Genomic DNA, 23,180 nt, shown 5'->3' with positions numbered 1-23,180 from the left:
AAACAAAGAATGCCACTGGACATAAAGACTGCTTTATATCTCGCGGCTGCGGACAGCGAGCCTTGTCTGAACTACAACGCAGCGGATTTTCAATGTATTAAAGCCGCGCCAACCTATACAGATTATGATCTATTCTTTTAATTTGTTAAGGATCGGCTGGTGACTCTTACTAACCATGTTCATCTACTAATTAGATTTACCATTTCATAACTACTAGTTTGAAATATTGTTAAACGACACATCTGAAACAACTCCACCAAATCTCAGTTTCTGCCAGGCGTAAATTAGTGCTTAACCCGAGCGTCGTTAAGGCCAACTGCCTTTCAGATATGCGAATAAAAAGTTTACCTTGCAAAATTACGTAGTTTTCCTAAATGTAACTTATATACTTGCTGTGAAGGATAAGCAAGAATGTGATATTATAATTTAAGTCGATTTGTGTCACCCCTATCCGCACCTATGCGTCAGTTCGGCTTCAGCTAGATTGTATTTTATGCAGATATAATTTCAAACAAAGTGGCCGAAAATTACGTATTACTCCGCACCCGCTGCTTCTCATAAGTTTTAAAGAAGTCACGGATGTGCCAGCCCAACTTCTGGCTGAGATCTTCTTTCGTTCCTTCGGAAAGTCTGAAATTTCATTTGTATTCAGGCAACCAATTGCGATCCTAATGAAAAAGAGGGTCACAGTCATGCTGTGAAGCCTACCGCTCGCTTTCCTCTCTGGTTGGTTATGCAAAGGATACTTATCGACACCATTTAGAGCCATCTGTCTTCGAAGGTCTTTCCCGATGTAAATCAGTATAGATTCGCGAAAGGGAAATCTCTTGCTAGTCAAGTCATAGAGATATTAAAGGGCGGGTCTTTTACAGATAATCACAGAAACCTTATCCGTTGTGTCCACTTTTTCGCGTACGTTTGATCCAGTTGTCTATTCCCAGATATATCCATAATCTATTTTCTTTCAATACGATTGCCTTTGGAACCGGATTTGTGGGCACCGAACGGAGAACGCCAATGCCCTTTCTAATACTGCACCAGGCTCCTCAGGAGTCCCACAGAGGCCGCGGATTATTATTATATGCTATGCTTTTTTAGGGATTTATAAAGATCATGTCGAAAATTTTTTACGGAGTATAACCAAAAAATCTATTGTGAAGTTAAAGAAAACGGACAATCCGCAGTTTATCTTATTTAGCTATGACTACAGAAAAAAAATAACATTACATTACCTTCATTGGGGTATGCTGGTTGATTTAGCCTGAAATTGCAACATTACACATTTAGCTCATTCTACTGTGTAAACAACGGTCCGAATGACGGGACATTTTTTTTTCTTCACTTCTTATTTTTTTCGATAGAAGTCGATTCCGTGAGTGTGAAGTAACTAACCGTTATGATGATTAGCACCGTAAAGCTCTGATCCCTGCGCTGCAATTAGCATGTTCCGCGGAGGTGCCGATTTCTGCTATTGCCTACCTTGTGCAAAAGACCCGACAAGGACAGGATTAGTCGGCAAAGATAAGGACAAAACTAGCGTAGTTGCTTTAGATAATAATAGTGATATATAGCTCTATCAACCTAATTCGCAGCTCATATAATATTTAGAAATTATTGAGCCCCTAAAATTTGCGATCTTGACAGAATCACTTCACAGCAGTAAAATCCGTTCTGCTGTCATAGTGCTAGTTTACGATGCGCATTACTGCTAGTGCCTATTTAAAAGACAAAAAAAAATGTATCTTGCTTTTTTAAACCTCGCAAGAAAAGCATAATGAGGGCCGCATTTTTTTTTCTTTTGCCCCTGAGTATTTTTCTAACTAGTATCACAGTGAACGTAAAAGTATATCATAGATTCTTGCTTAGTTAGCTACTATACGATGACCATACGACATATAATGCATAGTCTAGTCGCAGAGCATTACTTATGACAGTTATTTGTAATGAACTACTCTTTTACTTCCTCTCTCTTTCTACTATTCTAATTGTTTCTTTTGTTGCAGGAGGGCGCAGCGCCGATAGCCAAGGGCGCGGGCGGTAACGGCGGTTAACGTTGCTCCTGTTGTTGCTATTATTATTGTGCTTGTCTCCCCGTTCACAACTATCCAAGTTCAGTTATCTGTTGCTTCCGCTCTTGCTGCTGCTAATAGACGCGTCGCGAACATCGTTACCGTACGCTTTGTTGTTGAGATTACCGACGACGAAAATCATCAAACAGCTGCAAATAGTGCCAGTGACGTCAAGAAACGGACTAGCAGCTTTGCCATCTGGAACGAGATCAATACTATTTTCTTGCTATTATTAACGCTGTGATTGTTAGGCAAAGCTGTGACGGCGCCACCAAACAAAAGGTCACTACTACCGAAGGTCTAAGAAGGCGAAGTACTATTAGTCGAAGACAACAACAAAGAAAAGCGTACCGAGGCAGAACAATTAACAGCAGCGAAATCTGGAAAGTTAGAAAGCGTTAAACGAACATCATCATTGCTACTATTACGGCAGTGACGACGACGAACGTTTGGGTCACCTCTGTTATCGGCACTTCTACTGTCAGTACAAGCACCGGTACCTCACCGTCACGCTGCAGCACTTCGACGGAATTGCGTGCCACGTTGCGGGTGGCTTGCTGGGCCCCCTGCTGGGCTAGAGCTGGGGGCTGCCAACGCCCACCGCTGCCGCCGAAGCTGCCGCAGATTAAGCAGCAGCAGCCATAGCAGCAGCCGTTGCAACGTGCTCATGGGCTCGCCGACGGCGTTGATCGCTACTATCACCACCACAACCAGTAGTACATCTACAACGGCCACCACGACGAGTACCACTAAACGCCAACAACAACGACGGCATAGTAAAACACCAACGATTGCCGTGATACCTGTGCAGCGGACTAGGTCGGCTCAGCTTGCTGCCTTTGGCTGCTCAAGTCCGTCCGCAGAATGGTCGCGGACGGCCTCGACCGCTGCGGGCGGGCGCTACAGCGACCGTAACAACAGCAGCAGCACTGGACTTTCGATAGCGGCGACAGCAGCAACAACAGCAACGAAGGAAACTTCAAATTTCAAGCCGTCCTGTTTACCAACAGTAAAATGTTCGCCCTCATCGAGAGCGACCTCGACGAAGACGCTAGCGTTATCGACGACGCAGACGCAACCTCAATCGTCACCGCCGGCGCCGTCACCGTTGCCGCCCATCGTAACCTCTAGGGCACCCTCGCTTACGCGCCGACTCAGCCTGATGTGGATCTACCTGCTGCTCGTAGCCTCCAGCGCCACGCACCGATCGCACGCCAAGACACCCACCCAGAAGCCCATCATTAAAATAGGTGTGTAATATTATACTGTAGTATAGTAGACACGTTTTGGCGGTAATCTCGTGTGTAGATAAGAATGTGCTGTGGGATAACTTGTGCTTAGTAAGCTTCTATACTCAAGCATTGAATTGCAGTGTTTCCTGTCATTCCTTCAAGTCATGTAGTTTCTATGTTGTTGTCTATATCGTTTTACGTTCAGCATCAGACGTTTTCCCCTATCAGCGGTCGGAGGAAAGAGCAAGCTAGGTAACATGAGTTTACCTCTTCGCTCAGCTACACTTCCGCCTATAGCATCAGGTACGATGTACCTTTGAGGAAGGTTTTGTGAAATGTCTCTTCGAGATAGAAAATACTCTACATTAAACTTGATTTATTGCTATACACAGAGGAATATTTGAAGCGTGCATATTCGTCTGTAAAGGCTTACATGTTCGGTTCGTGCAACTGGTCTAAAAATGCTTCATTAATTACACTCGTAAAAATAGCATACTTCGTTTCATTGGACGTATGTCGTGTACAGAAACGCCACCATTTCTTACTGATCTTTCCCTTTGCCATAATAGACCGCGTAGCATACCATTTTGGTTCACTCTGTTTCGAATTTTGTTCTATTGTTATACGCAACGAAAGCGTTCTTTTCAGTCGTTGCTGAGCTGTTTGGATTAACGATAATGGTTAATGGTCATTATGAAAGAAAGGACGGAACGAAGCCCCAATAGATAACAAAGCAGAAGCCACTACGACGATGTCTCATAGGGACGGCTATTGTTGGCGTCGCTATTGCTTGCCAAAGCAACAAAGGTTAACTGCGCGCATACGCTAGGTAAGCGACCACTTTCGGCCATCTGTTATGACACTGATTTGTGCAAACGGCGTGCTATCGTCGTCTATATTTAAGCGCCCACCAGCCATCTTTTTGAACAACTCCACTCCCAATGGAGTGATTCACTATTGACCGAAGATCTTATAATATGTGTGGAAGAACTTTGAATGCATCTGATGGTACAACAGGCTTTTAGGCAATGTTGAAAAATCTGTCACTCTGCTCAAGTAAAACATAAAATTGTAATTTCTTGAAGGACATGGCTTCGCCATAGAATGCCCATTTTAACTTTTTGATACTGTATCTCAGATGAAAGAATATCTAAAATTTTTCTCTACATTTGCTAAGGTCATACAGATATAGATTTCTTATCGAAAAATTGCTTGTAAATGTATGGCAAGCATTGCTTTAGCATATGCTGCAGTGGCTGGCCCGAGAAACAGACAATATACACATAAATTGGCCCACAAGAATTTACTTGGACTAGTCCTTTGTATGTATAGTGACATATAGCATAAATCAGTTATAGGAAATTATCACGTTAGCTTAATATCCCGATAACTTTTACTCCGTGTTTGGTTAAACTGGCCCGATCGCATTGCAAGGAAACGCACTTCACCAGTAACTTTAAATAAAAAATCTTTATAAAAGACGGTTTGCCAATATTCATATTGTTTGCATATCAGTCAGATCAAGATAACCTGGGAGGATTTGATCCTTAGGCTTCAGACTTTTTTTTGTTAAATTGGGCATTCTTTTAGTTCTCGTGAGCTCACTTATTTATGTGCTTTTCAACAAGTAGAGTTGTTGCCAGAGTACATGTCGTATTTGTATTTTAGCAGAAATCTTTTGCGGTTAGGTTACTCTGTAGAGGTGGAATCCTTATTTTGGATCATGGGAATCTACTGCTTTCAAGTATAATTGCGGGCATATAATATTGCGCCTTCAAAGACACGTAATTAGAAACGTACGTGTTGCTGGTTCGGAAAAGGCTGTGTCTGGATGAGGAGTCATAGGGCCCAAGAGAGAGGTTCGAGTCCTGTGGCTTCCGAAAGTTCTAAATTAGGCTAATTCTAGCGACTGAACAATAGTTTTAACGACTCGTATGTATCGTGAACGATAAGCCGCGCTCTTTTCATAAGACAGGCAACGTAATGCCCTAGCTTTACAAGAGCATATGCGTTTGTTTGGCGATACCGGCCCCCAAAGGGAGGCGCACAGTCTTCCGGAATGTGTTGTTATCTAAAAATGTCCTTACCTTTTTGTTCAAAGGAGCGTATTCAACCACTTACTACACCCCGAAATTAAACTGGCTTTATTACGCAGATAGCTACAGTGATTTAGCAGTCCACAAGTTTTGCACAAGGAACTGTAAAGCCGTATTTTTTTCTATGCGAGGCCGCTGTGTGCCCTCGCAAAAGAAAATCTTTTCGCTTGATTTGAACATTAGACCTAACTTTTACAGGAAAGACTAGTAAACCTAGAAGTTACTCTTTTACTTAACTAACAGCTGCTTCTGGACTTGTTCCAGAACCTGGCCTTAATGTTTTCTAGTATCTTCTGAAATCCATTTTGTACAATTAAAGAAAAGTCAATTTTTACCCGTAATGCAAGAATCTTTTTTAATTTATAAGCCAACATCAGCAATCTGTCACCTAATATAATATATTTAGTTGTAAGTTAGAGAGTTTAGAATACAGGAAGAACCACGCTGGGCCTAATGGGCCACCTATTAAACCCTTAGAGCTGATAAAACAGTAGTATCTTCCCACAAAAGGCTGCAGGAGGTCCTGTAAGTCGGTGAGCAGTATATTGAAAAACTGGAACACCCGCGCCTTTCTTACGTAGCATATGATTTGTGACGGTGTATCAGACGCATTCTTAAAAATGGTATGACAAAAAAGCTGAACGAATAATAGATTCAAGGTAACGTCGACTCAATTCGAGCTTCCGACCCAATTAGTTGACCGCTACTGAAGCACATCTGTCCCAAACTATTCTTGAGGTCATCGAGAGCTAGCCTCCTAGTTCTTTTTTAAGACAACTAGCCGGTTACTTCGATGCTACCTCATTATGCAGTCATCTTCCTAATTCAGTCAGATTATACCGAACTGCGAATTGTGAAAATACTCCAAAGCATGTCCCATGGAAGACCAGGGTGTATTCGCAATTTGACAGCCCGAAAGACTCCACTACTGTGACCAACGTGGCTTATTTTCGAATAAGCTTAGTTTGCTACTAGATTTTGATCTCAAAATCTACTCTCTATTACGGGTTGATCCGTATCGGTTAAACAGTCAAAGGTGATTTGCTCGAAACAGTAAACCCTTATGTGGCCTATTCTTGTTGTCGTTTACAAACGTTTTTATGTATGAACGTGTCTTTTTTAGTTACCAGCGTTTTGATTGGATATCTAAACAAAAGTTTCCGAGCATATGGTGTATGCGTTGCATCAACGTAATTATTTAAGTTGGTGTTATGATCTATATAGAAGTTCCCAGGATGTTTGTAAGCGTTACTCGTAAGAACTGTATAAACGATCACGGGAAAATATTAAAAAATGAACAGAACAAAACGTGGAGTCGAGCCAGGCTGGGAATCGTTTAAGGAAAAATGAGGACAATAGCAGAAGTAACAGTAGTTACAGGTAAGTGGTGTTGTAGTTACGATGGATATGTAAGACTACAGAAGTAAATAGGCACAGTACGATCATCGCCGATTAACGACAACTTCTGTCTTTTCTATTTAATTGCACAGATTGTGTCTTGCGCCCCTCTATCGTGTCCTAGATCGACAGCGCGGACCTTGACCCAATTTTTACGCGTCATTCGAATCTGTGTAAAGACACCTGAGGTAAATCTGGGAAAGTCTAATGTTCTCACTTCAAATTAGGGTTGGGTCGTGTGACGCTATCTGCGGATATTGGTAGGCCGATGATGTCTTCTAGGAAAACCGGTTACTAGTTATCTGTTTTTAGGAAAGTATGAAGAATACGCGATCCACTGTTACACGGTTAAATACAGGAAAGCAGAAATGATATTAAGAATAGCATGAAGGTGGGACGGCAAAAAGTAGAAGATAAAAACCAGATTTAAATGGCCATGTTCATAGCCTTTAAACGTAGAATGACTGTCATTTATCTGTTTGTGCCATTCATGGAGTACACGACCACTGATTGCGAACAATTGATTTCTCTGAAATAAATTATTGTTGTGTCAGAATAAAATCAATATCAAATCATAATTTTGTTATAACTCTAGTGTAGAAAGTTTTGCATTCCTTATATTAAGGACAAGGTTTTACCTAGTCTGTGCTACAGCGGATAACCCAATCAGCTCTTAAAGGACATAGATCTAGATTAAGCACGCTGGTCGATAGATGTACAGTAACAGCAGCGAAGAACTAAGAAAACAGTAAGATTAGGTAGAAAAATTCACACTTACAATTTACGTTAAAAAAACCCGATACATTTTAGCATGACCTCAGTCTACAAAAGACTTTAACAATCCGGTATCAATATAAGGTTCACTCACACTTGAAGTAGTTGTAAGAAAACAGGTAGGAAAAGCCAATCTGACCGAAGATAGTGTGAAACAGCTGCAACGATGCAACTGTACCTTCGACAGCTGCCTTTTTAAGCTGCGCATTTGGTACAGATATCGTCTCATCAATCTTAAGAAAAACAAATTCACCCTCACTCGCAGCTACACAACAAAATAACAATATGGTAATGGAAACGACGCATAAGTTGTAACACATAAGTGGTATTCAACCGTGGCTTGCTTAGTATAGTTTCAATTAGAATCTCCTTAAACTACAAACTCCGAAAACTGCTCAGGTTATCGCTGCGTGTGGATTAATGCGAAAGACCTGTTGATGAGCAAAGTGAATAGGGTCCATATATTTCTATGAATAAAGGCACAATTATTCTCAGTGACACACATTATTATTGATGAACAAGTTAGGACTGAGGTTGTATTTTTTCGTCACGTGTATGGATTTGCAAGTACGCTACTTTCTCTTAACAATGATTTTGATTTTTGGGAAAAAAGATTTTTTACAATTCAATCGGTGGGTTTCTTATAAAAAAAAAAAAAAAAAAAAAAAAAATTACTTGCAAATGTTACTGAAGCACATTTGCGAAAAGAGTGAAACATTCTGGAGAAGGTGTAGCAAAAATTAAGTCATAACTTTGGAAATTGACATCACATATAAAAATGAATATTTATTAGTGGTAGATCCATATTTTCCTTTCGTAAAATTCCGAATCAACGTTGAGTTACCGCAAGCGTAGTCCTTCAAAATGCTTGGAAATAAAGAATCAATTTCAGCACATTGGGCCTACACACCATGTTACCATTTTAATTCGCAGCAGATATGGCCAGTAATGTATGAGTGCCCTACACCTCCCGTGAAGAAAGATCTTATATAGCCTTCGAAGAAGGGTTACCCGCTCATCTCTATGAGAGCCATAAACAGAGTCGGTGCGTATACCACACACGTGACGTTGCCAGCATTGTTTCGCTTGGCCTGTTCCGTTCATTGAACCGCAAACCGTCCTCATTCACAGGGTTTGCACTGACAGTAAATCCTGTCCGCAAAAGTATCCATTGGTACGAACTGCCTTGCGTTGACAGTCCCTTTCTAACCATTGAGAAGGACCTAAAAACTGAGAGCGGACGTCACAAACGAAACACAAAGGTTCGTTCATTTCTGTTCTGCGTCTGTTTTTCTCCCTCGTTCTTTCTCTTTCACTTTTTTTTTTAAAACCCTTGCTTTAACATGGCGAATACGGGACCGGAAAGTGACTATCTAGATTTGTTTAAATCTCTGCCAAAGTGCCTAGTTCGTGACAAAAGCATTCGTTGTGCTTGCCCAAGAAGGAATCCTTTTAGACCCTCTCCGCAAGACCATGGCAGATGGAGCCGACAGCGGCGGCGAAGACGGCATACAGTGCTTCATGAGGTAGATGCCATTGCTTTCGATTGGATAGTCGAGGCCTGACATTGCTCATACAATACAGAAGCGCAAATCGCTTATTATTCTTGCGGCTTCAACGTACCTTGAAACCCCGAACCATACATCAGTCTTCCTTTCTCCATTTACTGAACAGCACATCCACCGAAACTGTTTGTCGACTTCTAGATAACATTTTTCAAAACTCGATGGGTTATCTATCTTATAATATAATTATTTGAAGGACCTTGATGGAGGCAGTTTATTGTTAGGTTTCAAACGGGTCTTTTGCTTGGTAACTTTAGTTCGTCTGGCCCTTCAACCGTCTCTCTTAGTTTGGCTAGATGTATATAGCATCCACCGGACGGCAACGGGACACGAAAAGCAGGTAAATAAAATCGCTTGCTGATGACGTTGGCAAATAGCGTACAACACTGAACAAGAAATAACAAAGTTACATTCCATTCAGAGAAAAAGCCACTGATATCATTAAGTTGTTGGTCAAGCTTAAATGATTTTTCCGCTTATGGGAAGTAAATGACACGTGTATGAATTTAGAGAAGAGGGATAGCAGGTTTTTTTTCCTCAATCGAAGTACGATGGTAAAGAAATTCGCGGATTTTATACTACTCTTACTTTCATGTCGACATCTGTCGTGACTAGTGGTATATACGAAGTGACGAATATTAGTTACGAGTAAACGGCAACACAAGTTATATAATTAATCTTAAAATTAAACTTATTGTCAGGCCGTGATTGTAGCTTCCGCTTAGTACGGTACCACATATTCTGAGCTTCTACAATATACTACAGTACATACTAGTTCGTTCTAGAAGTGACTCGCGCAACTCTTTGATTAAGTGAAGCGCCAGCTCCTTTGAAACAACACGCGGGCTATGATAAGCCTGTACATTTGAATTTTGACTTATTATATATAATGACATTGGCTTTTCACGTTCTAGTGTTTATTGGAACGGTAAGCGAATAGCTGTTTGGCCGGTAAACTGGCGTCAGCTAGTTATAAGTGCTAATTCCAAACACTGTTCGGACCAACATTCTTATCGTAGTTATCTTCTATACACCGTTTGATGCAGTGCCGTAGCCTGGGGCGTGAGGGGCCAGGTGCTAACGATCAAAGGAAGGCGCATTGGGAGATACTCTTTGATAAAGCCATTCTGGGACGTGATGAACTCTTTCAGCGTCCAGGAATAAGCTACACGGTGCCTAGGCCTCTGTGCTTCCGTCTCGGAAGACTTGCGCAGTTCCTCAGCCATAGGCAAGCGAAATCCGAGTGGTATCCACCGAACCTAATTAATCCGGCTACAGTAGATATAGCAACTCCTAAGCCGACCGGCCGCACCTCCTTTCTTTCGCCCTCGCGCCTTTTCATTGATCTGTATACCCTTACTTAGCTACACTCAACCATCCGTAAGGGGCAAAATCGAGCCTGATGAGGAGATAGCAAGGAGCTATTAACCCGGCATGATGAAGCTCAAAATTAACAAAACGCCTGCCAAATTTGCGCCTGCAGTCCGGAGGTTATTATTTGTAGGTATTATCGCACGACTCCTGCTGTTGTGTTGATAGGTAGAAGGAAAAGGCGTATCCGCAGAAGTCTTAGCCATACGTCTTTGTCCTCAACGTCCTTTCATCACTTTTGGTGGCGCCAACACCTAAATTAGTGGTCTAGATTAGGCGTACAGCATTGATATCTCCACTGAAAAATATGATTAAATCTAGACATAGTTAAGGTAGCGCGAACTAACACAAGTAGGCTCCCTTGGCACCTATTCAACTAACGCACTATACTACATCTAGGCCGAAATCATCCTTTACACTAGGACGTTCGTGCAACTGAAGAGTGCAATACTTTCCCAATAGAGCGTTGATTAATTCAATATTTCTCTCTAGTTTGCAAAAACATGGAGACTTAACTATAGAAGGAGATTGATTATGTTTATTTGCTGCGTCCTGATTGACACTTGGTTATGTCGACGGTTCGGTCCAGACATTACATATACATACACTGATGCTACTACTGATTGAGCTAATCGGCGTCTAACAATGACTAGACTCATTTTCTTAGATATATCCCATTAAAGAAGCCGCTTCACGGCTAGACACGTAAGAATATAAGAAAACAAAGAGACTTGCGAAACTTGGGACATGCTGCTTCGCTCGAATAATTATTACTTATTTTGCGTTATAAATAGTATCTTGTATTTATATGTGTAACAGTAACATATACATATCTATATGTATAATAGTAATAACAGCACTGCGATTGTCTAAATGAAGGAAATATACTATGTAAAAACTGAATTCAGAAATCGTGTCTTGTCTAGTAAATGTTCCACAATGTCTTGATTGACTATGTTCTTTACTGAGTACAAGCTCTAAAATTATATCCAAGCAATACAAAGCGTTCCTAATTTACGTTGACGGCTAAATCTTTCGTCGATGGAGAGTATTTTTAGAGGTTTCTTTTCGTTCTCTTCTTAAGTATTTTTATAAGTGCCTTTTGAGCAGTGACTTCACCCGTCGCATACGTTACACCTGCAGACGAATCGATGAACTACATGACCGAACTATCATGGTGGTTTAGCCAGCATGGACTAGATAGACGACAAACACTCGACCAGCTGGCTATCCAGCCTTTCCACGTAATTTATTGTTGTTGCCTCGTTTGTTTGCATTCGAACGAAGAAAATTAAGGCGGAGGGGTATGGAATACAAACCTAATTCATAGTACCTGTAAATACACACAGATGAAAACGAAGAAAAATAGAAAAGCGCAGGTCACATGCGGCATGACCACTGGCATGAACAATGCGTAAGCACACGCATTGTTCATGCCAGTGTTGACACGGCGATTATGCCAAAACTGCTGAGCATCAGGGACTACGCCAGCGTGAAGTGCACACCCCAGAGTAGAAACGGCGTAAAGAAGGCACCTCGAATGTTGGAGAAGGGTCAACGAGAAAAACGCTGAGATATGTTGGCATTCAGAGTAAAGCTCCGCAGCCGACGCGGTTGTGCAATTCGAAAATGGCATCTTGCCTGGCGAATCGAGCGGCTGTATTATTCTACGGATCTCTGCAATTCAATGTTATTGCTGCCGACTATTGCCCTATTGTTTTCGCTATTATTTGCCCCTCTGCGTAATAGCCACTGAAGTTGTTGGTACTGCTGCTTTTGTAGATGCAACAGCTGCTGTAATTTCTCGTAACTCTGTTGCCTACCGTGCAGAAACTGTGATCAATATTAAGGCCATTACTACTGTCGTCGCTAATTTTTTGGAGCGGCGGGACCGTGGGCTGTGACGGTGTTCCATAAGGGTGCAAAGAATGGAGAAGAACGCTGTTGCACAACCACGTATGCCTTCAACACGGCAGGCGCCAACATGCACTATACCTTTAAAGAAATGAATGGAGGAAAAAGAGAGATAACTAGGAGAAAGAATAGTTGATGATGTACGTATAAATTCTCGCCTCTTATGTTGTCCTGCATCGTGTTAGGCAACCGACAACCCAGCCTTGGTTACCCACGCCTGTCATTCCCATATGCCATCTAGTTAAGCTGAATCCACAGAGGTCTGTAGACACACAGCTTTTTGCCCTCCTATACAACCGCGTTGACCCATACAATAGCTCCGTGATTTTTTTGCCCTTTTTTGTTTAACTACTTCGTTCCTTCCACAATGCGAAGAGGATTAGGATGAAGCAGTTGCTGGTTACTTCGCGCACAACGTGTGTGAATGCTGCCCACCGTTTTAATGTCTTTTCGACGGATTAACAGCAAGCTCCAATGCGGGACGACCCCTACCATTAGTGGTGAACTTTTGCAGGAGTTAGGAATCTGTGTGAGCTGAAAGTCGAAAAATAGCTTGAATTTTTCCGCTATCTCGCCTTTCTGTCCATTTCTTTTACTTCAGTGCTTCCCTGATCCCCACTCAACTCGACAAGGGATTGAAACGCGAAACATCCGAAACGCGTCACCCCGATTAGCTACGTGCACCGTTTGCACCAGCATAGAAAGACGCCCCTCTTGCCGCTGCGCGATTGCATTTTTTTGTCTTATGCGCAAACGCGTCTGCCTGGTCGATAGGCTAATACAAACTCATACTAGCACTGCTTACGGCGTGTGTATATAGCCCGCTAGGCTTGTTGCTGGCTTTCAGGATTATATGCGCACCTGTTCTCTATTCGTTCCGTTTAACAGTCTGCCATCCCGACGTCTGGGGAATGTTAGTCCATTGGTTGTTTCGTAGCCGGCTGACCGACCGAAAGTGGTCGAGCGACATCATTATACTGAAACTAATTAGCCGAAAGGTGGAAGAGAATAAGGAGACAATGGCCAACTAACCATGGCAGTAACAATGGATAGCTCGGAGCCGGCGACCAGCGTAAGTTCAGTGAACCTGGGTTCGGCGTCAGGTGTAAGTTAGAGATAGATTAGGTTCACGTTTAATGTTCTTCTGCCCTTTACCCTGCTACTACAGTTGATTACCGATAAACACTTACAAATGGGACGAAGGTACAGGAATGCACTCACACTGATGCACATCAATGCAGACATTCTTCATTTCTTAGAAATAAGTTGTAGCCGCCGGGCCTTGTCCAACTTCAGGCCTCGACGTCATTTTGATAATGACTCTATTTAATCCCGAAGGGAATTTTATTGTGCAACAACTGAGCAAAGAGGTTCGGAACTATCAAGAAACTATTTTGTGTAAGTAGTGCCATGTCAACAAAGAACCATTGAAAGTTTCTGCACTATAGTGAAACCGTGTACGACGTATGAAGCTGGCAAATGCTGCTGGTACAAGTCTAAGGTATCAGAGACCCATTACAAGTGGACGCAGTGCTGTTCCAACCTGGCGTCTTTTAACATCCTCATAAATGAAAGTTCGTAGAACTTTACGAGAAATATTTTCAATTTCTATGAGGTGGCCTGTGCCAGTGATAATGGTGATGCTCATTATGGTAAAATGAATATACATATGCGAATGAGCAAAGAATGCCTATGATGCAATGGCTTGCGCGGCACTCCAAAAAAGGTGAGTTTGAATGTTCCTATATAATATAAAAATAATAATAATAATAACTAACTCACTTCCACAACATCAACTTACGCTACTGGTGTAGACAGCCCGTTACGATCTTTGTCCGATGTACGCACGTTCCATTTAAATGACTTATGCCTTTTTTTTTTTAATTTTTATTTTAATGCCGCATTTAAATGCTGCCTAGAGCGATGGGAAAGTTAAAAGTGGGCCAGCTCACTAGCATTTTCATTGGTCACATTCGTTAATAACAAAAAAGTGCTTTTTTTCCAATTTTCGCCGTAACTTACATTTAGGTTTATAATTTTTATTTGCTGAAGGCTAATATAAAAATAAGATTTTGAAAAAGCTCTTTTGAAAGTAAACCAAGCGTTTTACCTTTTCTTCACAGAGAGAAAGAGTGGCCTATTTGGCACATACATTCATAACTCGTGCGAATATAAAGGGCTTATTTATATAACAGAGTTTTTGTTACTGCCAGGATCGTTTATACAGTTTGCATACATGTTGCGCTATTGTTTTTCAAGATATACCAGAGCTGATTTCCTTAGACGTAATAGCAAAAGATGTATTCGAAAGTGCTTTATTAATACTGGTTTTCGGAAGTTCAAGTTTTCCACTTCGTTTTTCTACACAGGAACTGTGACATGAATTCAGCATAAGTGGTTCCTGAACAGTTGTAAGAGCTTACAGTCGTTTATATAGCTGATAGCTAACAAGCAGTATAGTTGGCCGAGTAAAAATATGATTTCTACCACTATATGTTCAACAAGCAATCGTCTCGCTACAACTAATTTAGCCGCAAAAGAAGCAAGACACAAAATAGTACGTACGAATTAAGAGATGGCCTGGTTTGCGAACTTCTGTAGCGTGTAATAGCCCATGGAATGCTGGAAGGTTGGAAAATACTATGTCTCTATCCTAGCAGGGTCCGTCCATTAGAACGAAGCTCGAAGAAATGAGCAGTAAACGCGAGCCTTTAGGCGCCTGAAGAAGGGGGTGAAGAGAACCAACTATGAAGCCGTAGTGCTGTTCTGCGCAAGACAAATCAGTCAGAGAAGAAGGACAACGGTTACGAGCATTTTGTCTGGCTTCAATCGCCTTTAGAACTGGTTGGTGACAGCGAGGCCGGAAACCTTTAAAGTATCCCACCGTCGAATTGCTGAAGACAAGAGTTTCGGCAAATAGCCCCGTCTTGTAAGTAATAGCCACAGACTGTCAGCAATATCGTTCGTTGTTTCTGCGAAATCTACAGAATGGGAAAAGAACTAGATTTAATTCGAACACTTCGTACATACACACATAGGTGGTAAAACGTACTAAGAGCAAAAATTGCATGAATTCGTCAGCCGAGATCCTAGCACACCAGCTATACCTCTAGCCGCTAGTTTATGGTATTTTGGGACTGGGAGTGGGGCCATAGAACTTCTGGCGACAACTCTTTCAGCGACACGCTCAGGCTTCGAAGCAGGCAATGTCCTGAGTACAACTAGGACAGGAAACGGATAAAAAGGGCTATTTGTACATTAACTCACGTTAGTTAACCGGCTACCTTGCAAAAATTCAGCCAGTGAGTGCGTCGCTTGCCTTGCCTGGCTAAACAAATGGGATGTCGCCTTAAATACGGCTGACCATAGAAAAGGTGATATATGCTGTATCTAAGGCCCGGCGCCTCACCCCAGGTGGGCAGAAGCTGTTTTAGGACCTTTATGGAGCGCCTATGGATCCGTTGTTGTGAAATGGTCGAGGGGTCAAGGGGCATAGCGAGTGGTTGTAAAATACAGAAAGACAGCTAGCAGCGAAAACGAGCGGGAAATGTGTGCAATCGATGTAAGCCTCGGTCGCAGGTGCAGTAGGCTTCAACTGCCTAGTGTGACCACGGACTTTTCCGTAGCCTCATGCCAGTGGTATATAAATGGGTAGACCTTTTTTACTGCTAGCTCGCACTAGGCAGTTATCTCTGCTGGCTATTATTGACAAATGCAGATTCAGCGCATGCTCTGTATGAAGCTATACGAGCCAGTGTGCATTACAAAATGGTCTTTACACCGGATTCTCATGAATGATCGAAATCTATATCGACTACATTGGCAAATGTCAAAAATACCCCTGTTCTGGCAATGCTATTTGCTGTTTTTTTTTAAATCTAAGAGTACCTACTAGGAACTGTTGAAATATATTTTACCAATGAAAATGATACAGTGGGAAAAATGCATATATTAGGTCGTTCAGTATAAAATGAGACATAGTAAAGATCAACTTTCTGAATCCCTTCAAGGGCTTAGTGCTTTTATTTTCAACCGGAATATACATCATATCTATAACTTTTTGTCGTTTGAGTAGTAACCTGTTTATTCCTCTGCCATAAAGGTCTGGAATACGAAAGCCTGTGAAGTCTCGAACGGTAGTCGTGATATCACGTTGAGATTTAAACCATTTTCCTGTTATAAGGTTACCAAGCCTTGAAAAAACACAATCTATGCAAGCAAAATCTGGCGATGGTGATATAATAATGAATGATAGAAAGCCTCAACTGCATTTTGTCGCCACAAGTTTTGTATTGGGAGGTTGATAAGAGTGATTCATTTCTGTTTGTTAAGCTTGGTTGCCTTACGCGGAACTTTTAATAATCAATTCGTTCAATTCTTGAACGTACACTTTAATCGTGACCAACGACTCAGATTTAAAGAAGCTGTACATTAGTTTTACGCACAAGTTTTTGAAGCCGTACATTTTCTAGGATGGTGTTCCGTCGATTCCGTTATACGTACATACTTGTATAACAATCTGCGGTTACAGTAAAGCATCAATTTTTCACCATAAATTAAAATTCAATGTAAGAACAGGTCTCTCTGAAAAGGAGAAGCAAGCGTCTTCAACGAACCTCTTCCCTATCTTTGCTAAAATAATCCGGCATTTATTTGTGCAATCTTTTTTTCTGCTACTAATTCGATCGAGGTAAACAAATAGCGTGTTTCTTCGTACGCCGAACCTGAGTTGTAACGCGCATGCGCTCTCTAATTTTTCGGGTTCCACTGCAGCTTTTAACTCCTCAATATTCTTTGGCCCGACCCATTTTCGAGTTCAAAATTTCCTTCTATTAATATTTGGATGCAACAGTTCTTGTTGTTTCTCATGGTAGAACGTTCACAGAATACAATATTAATATGGCGAGGAGTTAATATAACTCATGATTTTTTTATAGCTAACTGCAATTCGCCCGCTAAAAGCCCGACTGAACGATATTTTAGTGAGCAGCCTCAGCTTTCAAAGAGTACGAATGCACTTACACTTATGCACTTTGGATAGCAAAAAAGAAAAAAAAACAACAAATATGTCGGATATTTCACGCCAGCACCAGTTTGAAATCTAATATTACCATTTACCACCTTTCCCACAAAACACACTAACATATATATATATATATATATATATATATATATATGTTTTGTACTCAGGCTTCGCTAAACAAAGCAACTGGCGTGTAGATGATGCGATGAAATTGTCTGCAGTACATTTTCATAGAGTAAACTCCTAAACGTTTGTCCCATACCTGCCTTTTCCATTGGTCAACAGGGACCAGATTGCATAAACATCGTCTATTTTTCTAATGGCTTTTATGGGAATTTATGTTAAACTAGTAAATTATTGAGGAGGTCCGGCTACTACTAATACTATATGAAGACTTAAGAATGTTGCAGGGGATGATTTTCCTACTGATTTTGTCATTTCAACTTTCCGCCCATCGTTCACGTACTGATCGCGTCACTGGTATCCTTACAAAGGAATACCTACTCAAACGATTCTTTAATGAATTTGCGGATGTTTAACTGGCTCGTAGGCAGGAGATGAACGTGGGCAGGACCACGCGGCCTGAGCATCCGTTGCTCCATGATGGTTTCTGCCCTACTATCACAATAGGATATGATCAATCGGGAAGCGGTAGTGTTCGAGGGGAATGGGGTATTAGTTAAAGTATGTCATCGATCAGAATCAGGCTTGTGCTCCATCGCGATACGCCCGTCCGCTTGTCTGCCTGCTTGCTTGGCTCCGTCATCCTTTGCCGTAAGACCTAAATTAAGCAGATGAGGCTTTCATTGTCGTATCGGGTGAGCGGGAAAGACGTGTGGAAGCAATGCTGGGACACCCCAGTATGCCGCTAGTCTGGAGGTGCTGTTTGGGCTTTCTCTTTTTTCTTCGTATTCGCCCTTGGTTGAGTTGCCTGTGTTGGGATGGACCTAGTATGCGGCTGGTCATTCGCCATGCCGGTCCGTGCTCCGTAGGCACACGGCGACAGAAAGTATGACGGGCCGGTCCTTATCGTGAGAGACTTAATGTCCCCCTTCGTTGCGATAACTACAAAGCCACTAGGGGCACATTCCTGGCGCGTCGCTATCGTGGGCTACATACCGTCCATGCCGTTTCCATCACCTTCGCACACGGGTCCATCGGAACCCATTTCACAGGGCGGCGTCACACATACACAAAACGAAGAAGCGTGAAAGAGCCAGTGGCTCCGTAACGGCCCATCAGATCTTATCGGCTTTCGGCCGCATCAAAACAATAATAGCGGATGATAGCCTGTGTCCCTGCTTGTTAAATGAAAACTCTTAAATTGCTAAATAGATGATTAGAAATCGAAGACAGAGAAGAAGAAGAAGAAGAAGAGGGAATAATAGAAACAATGAATATACATGCAATGGTTACGCATTTGACTTTATACGTGCACTTTTGCTATCTGAAAATACTACGGGTTTATGACGGCTAAAAACTCGATCGGTGCAAGGGAGAGGTATCAAGGGAGTACCGCAAATGCATGCCATTTGTTAGATCTTATAAGCTCCTTAACTCATTAGATATTAAATTCAGTAAACGCTCAGCTCGATCCGTTTACTAGGCTGCTTATTTATAGGAAATTTCCCAATCCAATGAATGATCCAGCATTCAATCCAACAGCAGAATTAAGTAACGTGGGCTGATCTGCAAACATTTGAAAAGATGGTGACAGCAAAGATGATTTTGACTGAAATACCTATTTCATTATCTCGTTAATAAAATAGAGATTTCACCTATTTATTTTAGACAGAGGTGAGTGAACGTTTTTCAAACTGCTCGAAAACTGCTGTTAACAACAGGAATCTTATCTGTTTAAATTGTAGCTAGGCTTCTAGACCTTTTACGGTATGGTTATGGATATCCTACCACGTGGTGTTTTCTGTTAGAATAAAAACCTGTAAGAGCTCCGAAATATCAAATTGTACGCCATGCGAGGAGCTTCCAGTAAAGTACCCTTACTACGTGTAGACCATCAATCAGATGGATTGAAGCGCGGTGTCCTCTTTGTCTCCCGTTCACCTTAACCCCACCCTTCAGTATATTACGCATTAATTTCGTTTCCATAAAATATCTTTTTCAAACCTCTCGACGATCGGATCCTGTATTGTAACTCTCGCCAATGAGGTTCTCTGCTTTATAGCTTCACCTAAACTAGACTATAGCTAGATTCACTTTCTGTAAGCAATTTACTACTTGTTGTAGCTTTTCCTCTTCTTTCCATCTTCGTTTGTTCCATCAGCTCATTTTCTTCTTTTCTCACTAAAGAAAAACTGAGCTGTTGAAGGCGATACAATAACGAACCGTTAGCATGGTCGGGAACGTACGGCAATGTAGTAACTTTCGAGGTTCTTGTTGGTTTAGATAGCATTTTGGTAGCCATAGTTTGTATCTGTCGAGCGACGTTTCGTTTCCTCCGAGACTAGAAACGCTGAAAGCCAAATCCGGTGTCCGCTCACCGGCAATTGGCCTCATTGGCCATGATCTTCTTTATCTTCCTCTTGCCATTTTCTATTTCTCTTTCTTCCCGTCAAACTCTCTATTCTTGTCGGTTTCTATCTCGTCTTCAACTAAATAGATGTTGTAGAGTTTTATATCTTAAGATTTCGAATCGGAAACACTTTCGAGCATAACAGCGATAGACTGCTACAACTGGTCTAATTTGGTGGTGGCCTGGATGATCCCTTTGGAGTCCCTCACCGTATCTCCAGCTTGTTGAATAGAAAGCGACTTTGAGCCTTTGAACGATTACGGGTTGACCAGGCCCTCACAATCTTCCGACGAACCTATAGGGCGCCTGGTTTGTGGAGAAAGCTGTGCTGGTCGCGGTGAACGGAGCGACTCTAAATTTGGCGGCCATGGCCGGGGGCATCCACGCGGCTAGGTAGAATCAACGGAGGGTAGCGCTTAACTGCGGAGGTCCTGATGCTGCTTAAGAGAGAAATGGATAATTAACATTTTGTTCGCTTCTTGGGTTTCGTGCGATGCAAGCAAATACTTCAGAAGTGTACGAAAACGCTTTAGAAAAGAGGAAGCTAGTTAAACGAAGATTACGCCAAAAGCAACGGTAGCATTAAGGCCACAAACTGTGTATTACAGAATTGATCAAAGATGCCGATAAAAGCACGTCGAAAGCTGTTTTTTTCTATTTAAGCGTATTATTAAGTATGCGTGTATGTTGAGATATTAAGTGAAGATAGCTCATATTCAGCTAAAACGAAACGTCAGTTGAATTAGCCGCCAGAGGTCGTAAACAGCAGTATGTTATTACTTGAACTGCCACTGGAGTTAAATTGATCACTGATGGTGCATATCGCATTATTACACACGGAAAAATATATAGTTATCTATATAAAATATATAGTTAGCGTCATGTAGTTACCTAACATCAAACAATCAGTATAATGGAACATCCATTTTGAAAAGATTTAAATTCAACTAATGTTCACACTTTGATTTAAACTAGGCAACGCTAAGAAGGTACAAACTGTCTCACGGTTTAGGTGACTCGACGACTGCAGAAAACTTTACTACATTACTTACGTACATAGCTACGAAAATCTACTGCAATATACTCTTAGATAACTTTTTTTTGCCATTTCTGAATAGTTATAAACGCTTTTTCGTTCAGTGATCGATGAAAAAGCTTAGCGAGCGTACGTTACAGAATGATCGACGATCACACTCGCCTATACGGCGTTTGAGACACTTCGTCGCTACCGCTTACTTGTGATAGATGTTGCGCACAGAAAAAGAAAAGGAAAACAAGTTACCGAGAAGGTAACACCGACGACAGCGGTGGTCAACGCCGAAGTGATCTGACTGAGCGACTTCCGCTATGGCTTCCGGTCGCACGCGCGTATTTCCGGTTCCACCATTGCCTAGCGGAAGAAGCGGTCGGCGTAATTGATGCCTTACTTCTGTCTCGTATCAGCGACAATGTCAGTGCAAAATGCGAGTATGTAAAGGGGAAAATAGTTAAGGGGATTCACGACGGCTCTTGCTCTCTTCGCGACTCGTGAATACTTATGGACAAGGGTGGCTTCAAAGCATTAGAACAATAGCGTAGCTTCTTCGCTTTCGTTCGCCGCTGCCTTGATCTATTAATGTAGAAGTTGGCACCAAAATAGTGGTCACCTAGGATTCTTTTGCCTTTGAGGGTCTAGCAACGTGCCGCTGACTTAACAAATGTGTCTTTGGTTTGCGGTGCTGCCGTTAAAGCGGCGAGCAGCAAACGATATTACGCGCATGTTAAGAGCGAGTATCAGTGCGGGGTGGCGGTGATCATCTGCTTCACGCTGGGTTTGCGTTTTAGAGTTGAGGAGTCGTTTAGGTCTGAAGCAACAATGAAGCAAACGATAAATGGCAGTGTATTGAAAAGACGTTGGTTTAGAGCGGGGAGCGAAACGTATCGCAGGGAAGCCTGCTATCACACGATTACTATCAAAATCGAGTTGGAGAAAGCGACGATGAGGCTTCTTCCTGTCTAAAAAAAGACCGGTAAGAAGCGATAGATAAAACTTCGCTGACCGCCTTGCGAATATATCAGCGATAATAACAAGCCACGGAACAATTATGAATCATAAATATGGATATGAGTACGCCCGTGCATACCGTGCTTACGGATTTACAATAGAGCAGGCACCGTTTCTATTCGCAAACAATATGTTTAAGCTGAAATATGGCCACATCGCCTAAACATTGTAACTTTTCGTTTAAACTAACAGAACAACATCTATCTTACGGTGGATTACCAAATGTATCTAAACAAACTTACATGCCTACCTCTTTCTCTTCTTCTGCATATGATAAGGAACCTAGCTTTCTTCAGACGACTACTAGGCGCTTTGTTTATGCAAAACATTCAATAACCGATCACGATAACTTTCGACGTTTAGTTACCAGGCCCAAATGAGAATAGCTGAACTAGACCAAATGACGCAGTGGAAAAAAAAGCAAATCAATATTTTTTTTCTCAAGGTTATAAAATAAATTGGGAACAACACAGTGGCGGTATCTAGAAACATATGGCTGATCAAAAGCTGAAAGCTTTTCGGTTACAACAGAGATATTTTATTTTACTATATGAAAAATAGCATTGTTTGCGCGATAATGAGTTCGGTTTTAATATATGATAGATAGCAGTTGTAATGGGGCTGAATGTCACCTTTTTTTCAGTATTATGCGTCCGTCAGTATCCACTCCTAAAGTAAACTGTGTCTATACGTACACGCCAATTTGCCCTTAAAGGAAGCGTACCAGCATAGTCTGAAGATATATTACATTCAAGTAATAATGCCTGCTCTGCCTTACTCGACTTGTTTTAGGCTGCCCTCGATTTAATCAGACAAGAGCGTGTCTTGCTTAGGCCAAGGATTCATCTTGCTAATAAAAATTTAGGCGTAAATTCCCAAGTAATATAAAAGTAAGTTGAGTAATATAAAGCCGACGCGGTACTAAGAACAGTAACTACCTATATGCACGTTTACTGTGATATAGAGTGCAGGAGAAGGGTAATTGGATTAATGCGGTAGTGGATGCGACAGCTAGGATAGAAAACATTCGCAGAAACGACTGCAAAGGCTGAACCGGTTAAGTGGAACTTGTTTGCTCCATATTCCTGCTAGACGGGCCATACTTTAGAGTTTCCTAGAAGCCAGGCTCTAAACTTCGAGCTGAAGATCTTTACACGTGTA

General features: G+C 41.7%; 1 protein-coding gene across 2 annotated transcripts; it reads left to right on the top strand.

Annotated features, from left to right (window-relative positions):
- The first annotated feature begins 2,713 nt into the window (after positions 1-2,713).
- Positions 2,714-8,859, top strand: LOC111260512 (uncharacterized). 2 transcript variants are annotated; one of them, XM_022833331.2, is made up of 2 exons: positions 2,714-3,319; positions 6,888-8,859. In XM_022833331.2, exons 1-2 carry the CDS (start codon positions 2,737-2,739, stop codon positions 6,917-6,919), a joined length of 615 nt encoding a protein of 204 aa, XP_022689066.2. In that variant the 5' UTR covers positions 2,714-2,736; the 3' UTR covers positions 6,920-8,859. The 2 variants fall into 2 exon arrangements, with proteins under 2 accessions (XP_022689066.2, XP_086824503.1); XM_086968377.1 differs by lacking the exon at positions 6,888-8,859 and adding an exon at positions 3,938-4,091.
- Positions 8,860-23,180: the final 14,321 nt, after the last annotated feature.

Source organism: Varroa jacobsoni, unplaced genomic scaffold, assembly GCF_002532875.2.
Source record: "Varroa jacobsoni isolate VJ856 unplaced genomic scaffold, vjacob_1.0 scaffold_448, whole genome shotgun sequence".
Classification (NCBI taxonomy): Eukaryota; Metazoa; Arthropoda; class Arachnida; order Mesostigmata; family Varroidae; genus Varroa; species Varroa jacobsoni.
Note: the sequence above shows the minus strand (reverse complement) of the source record. Positions and strands in the feature narration are given on the sequence as shown.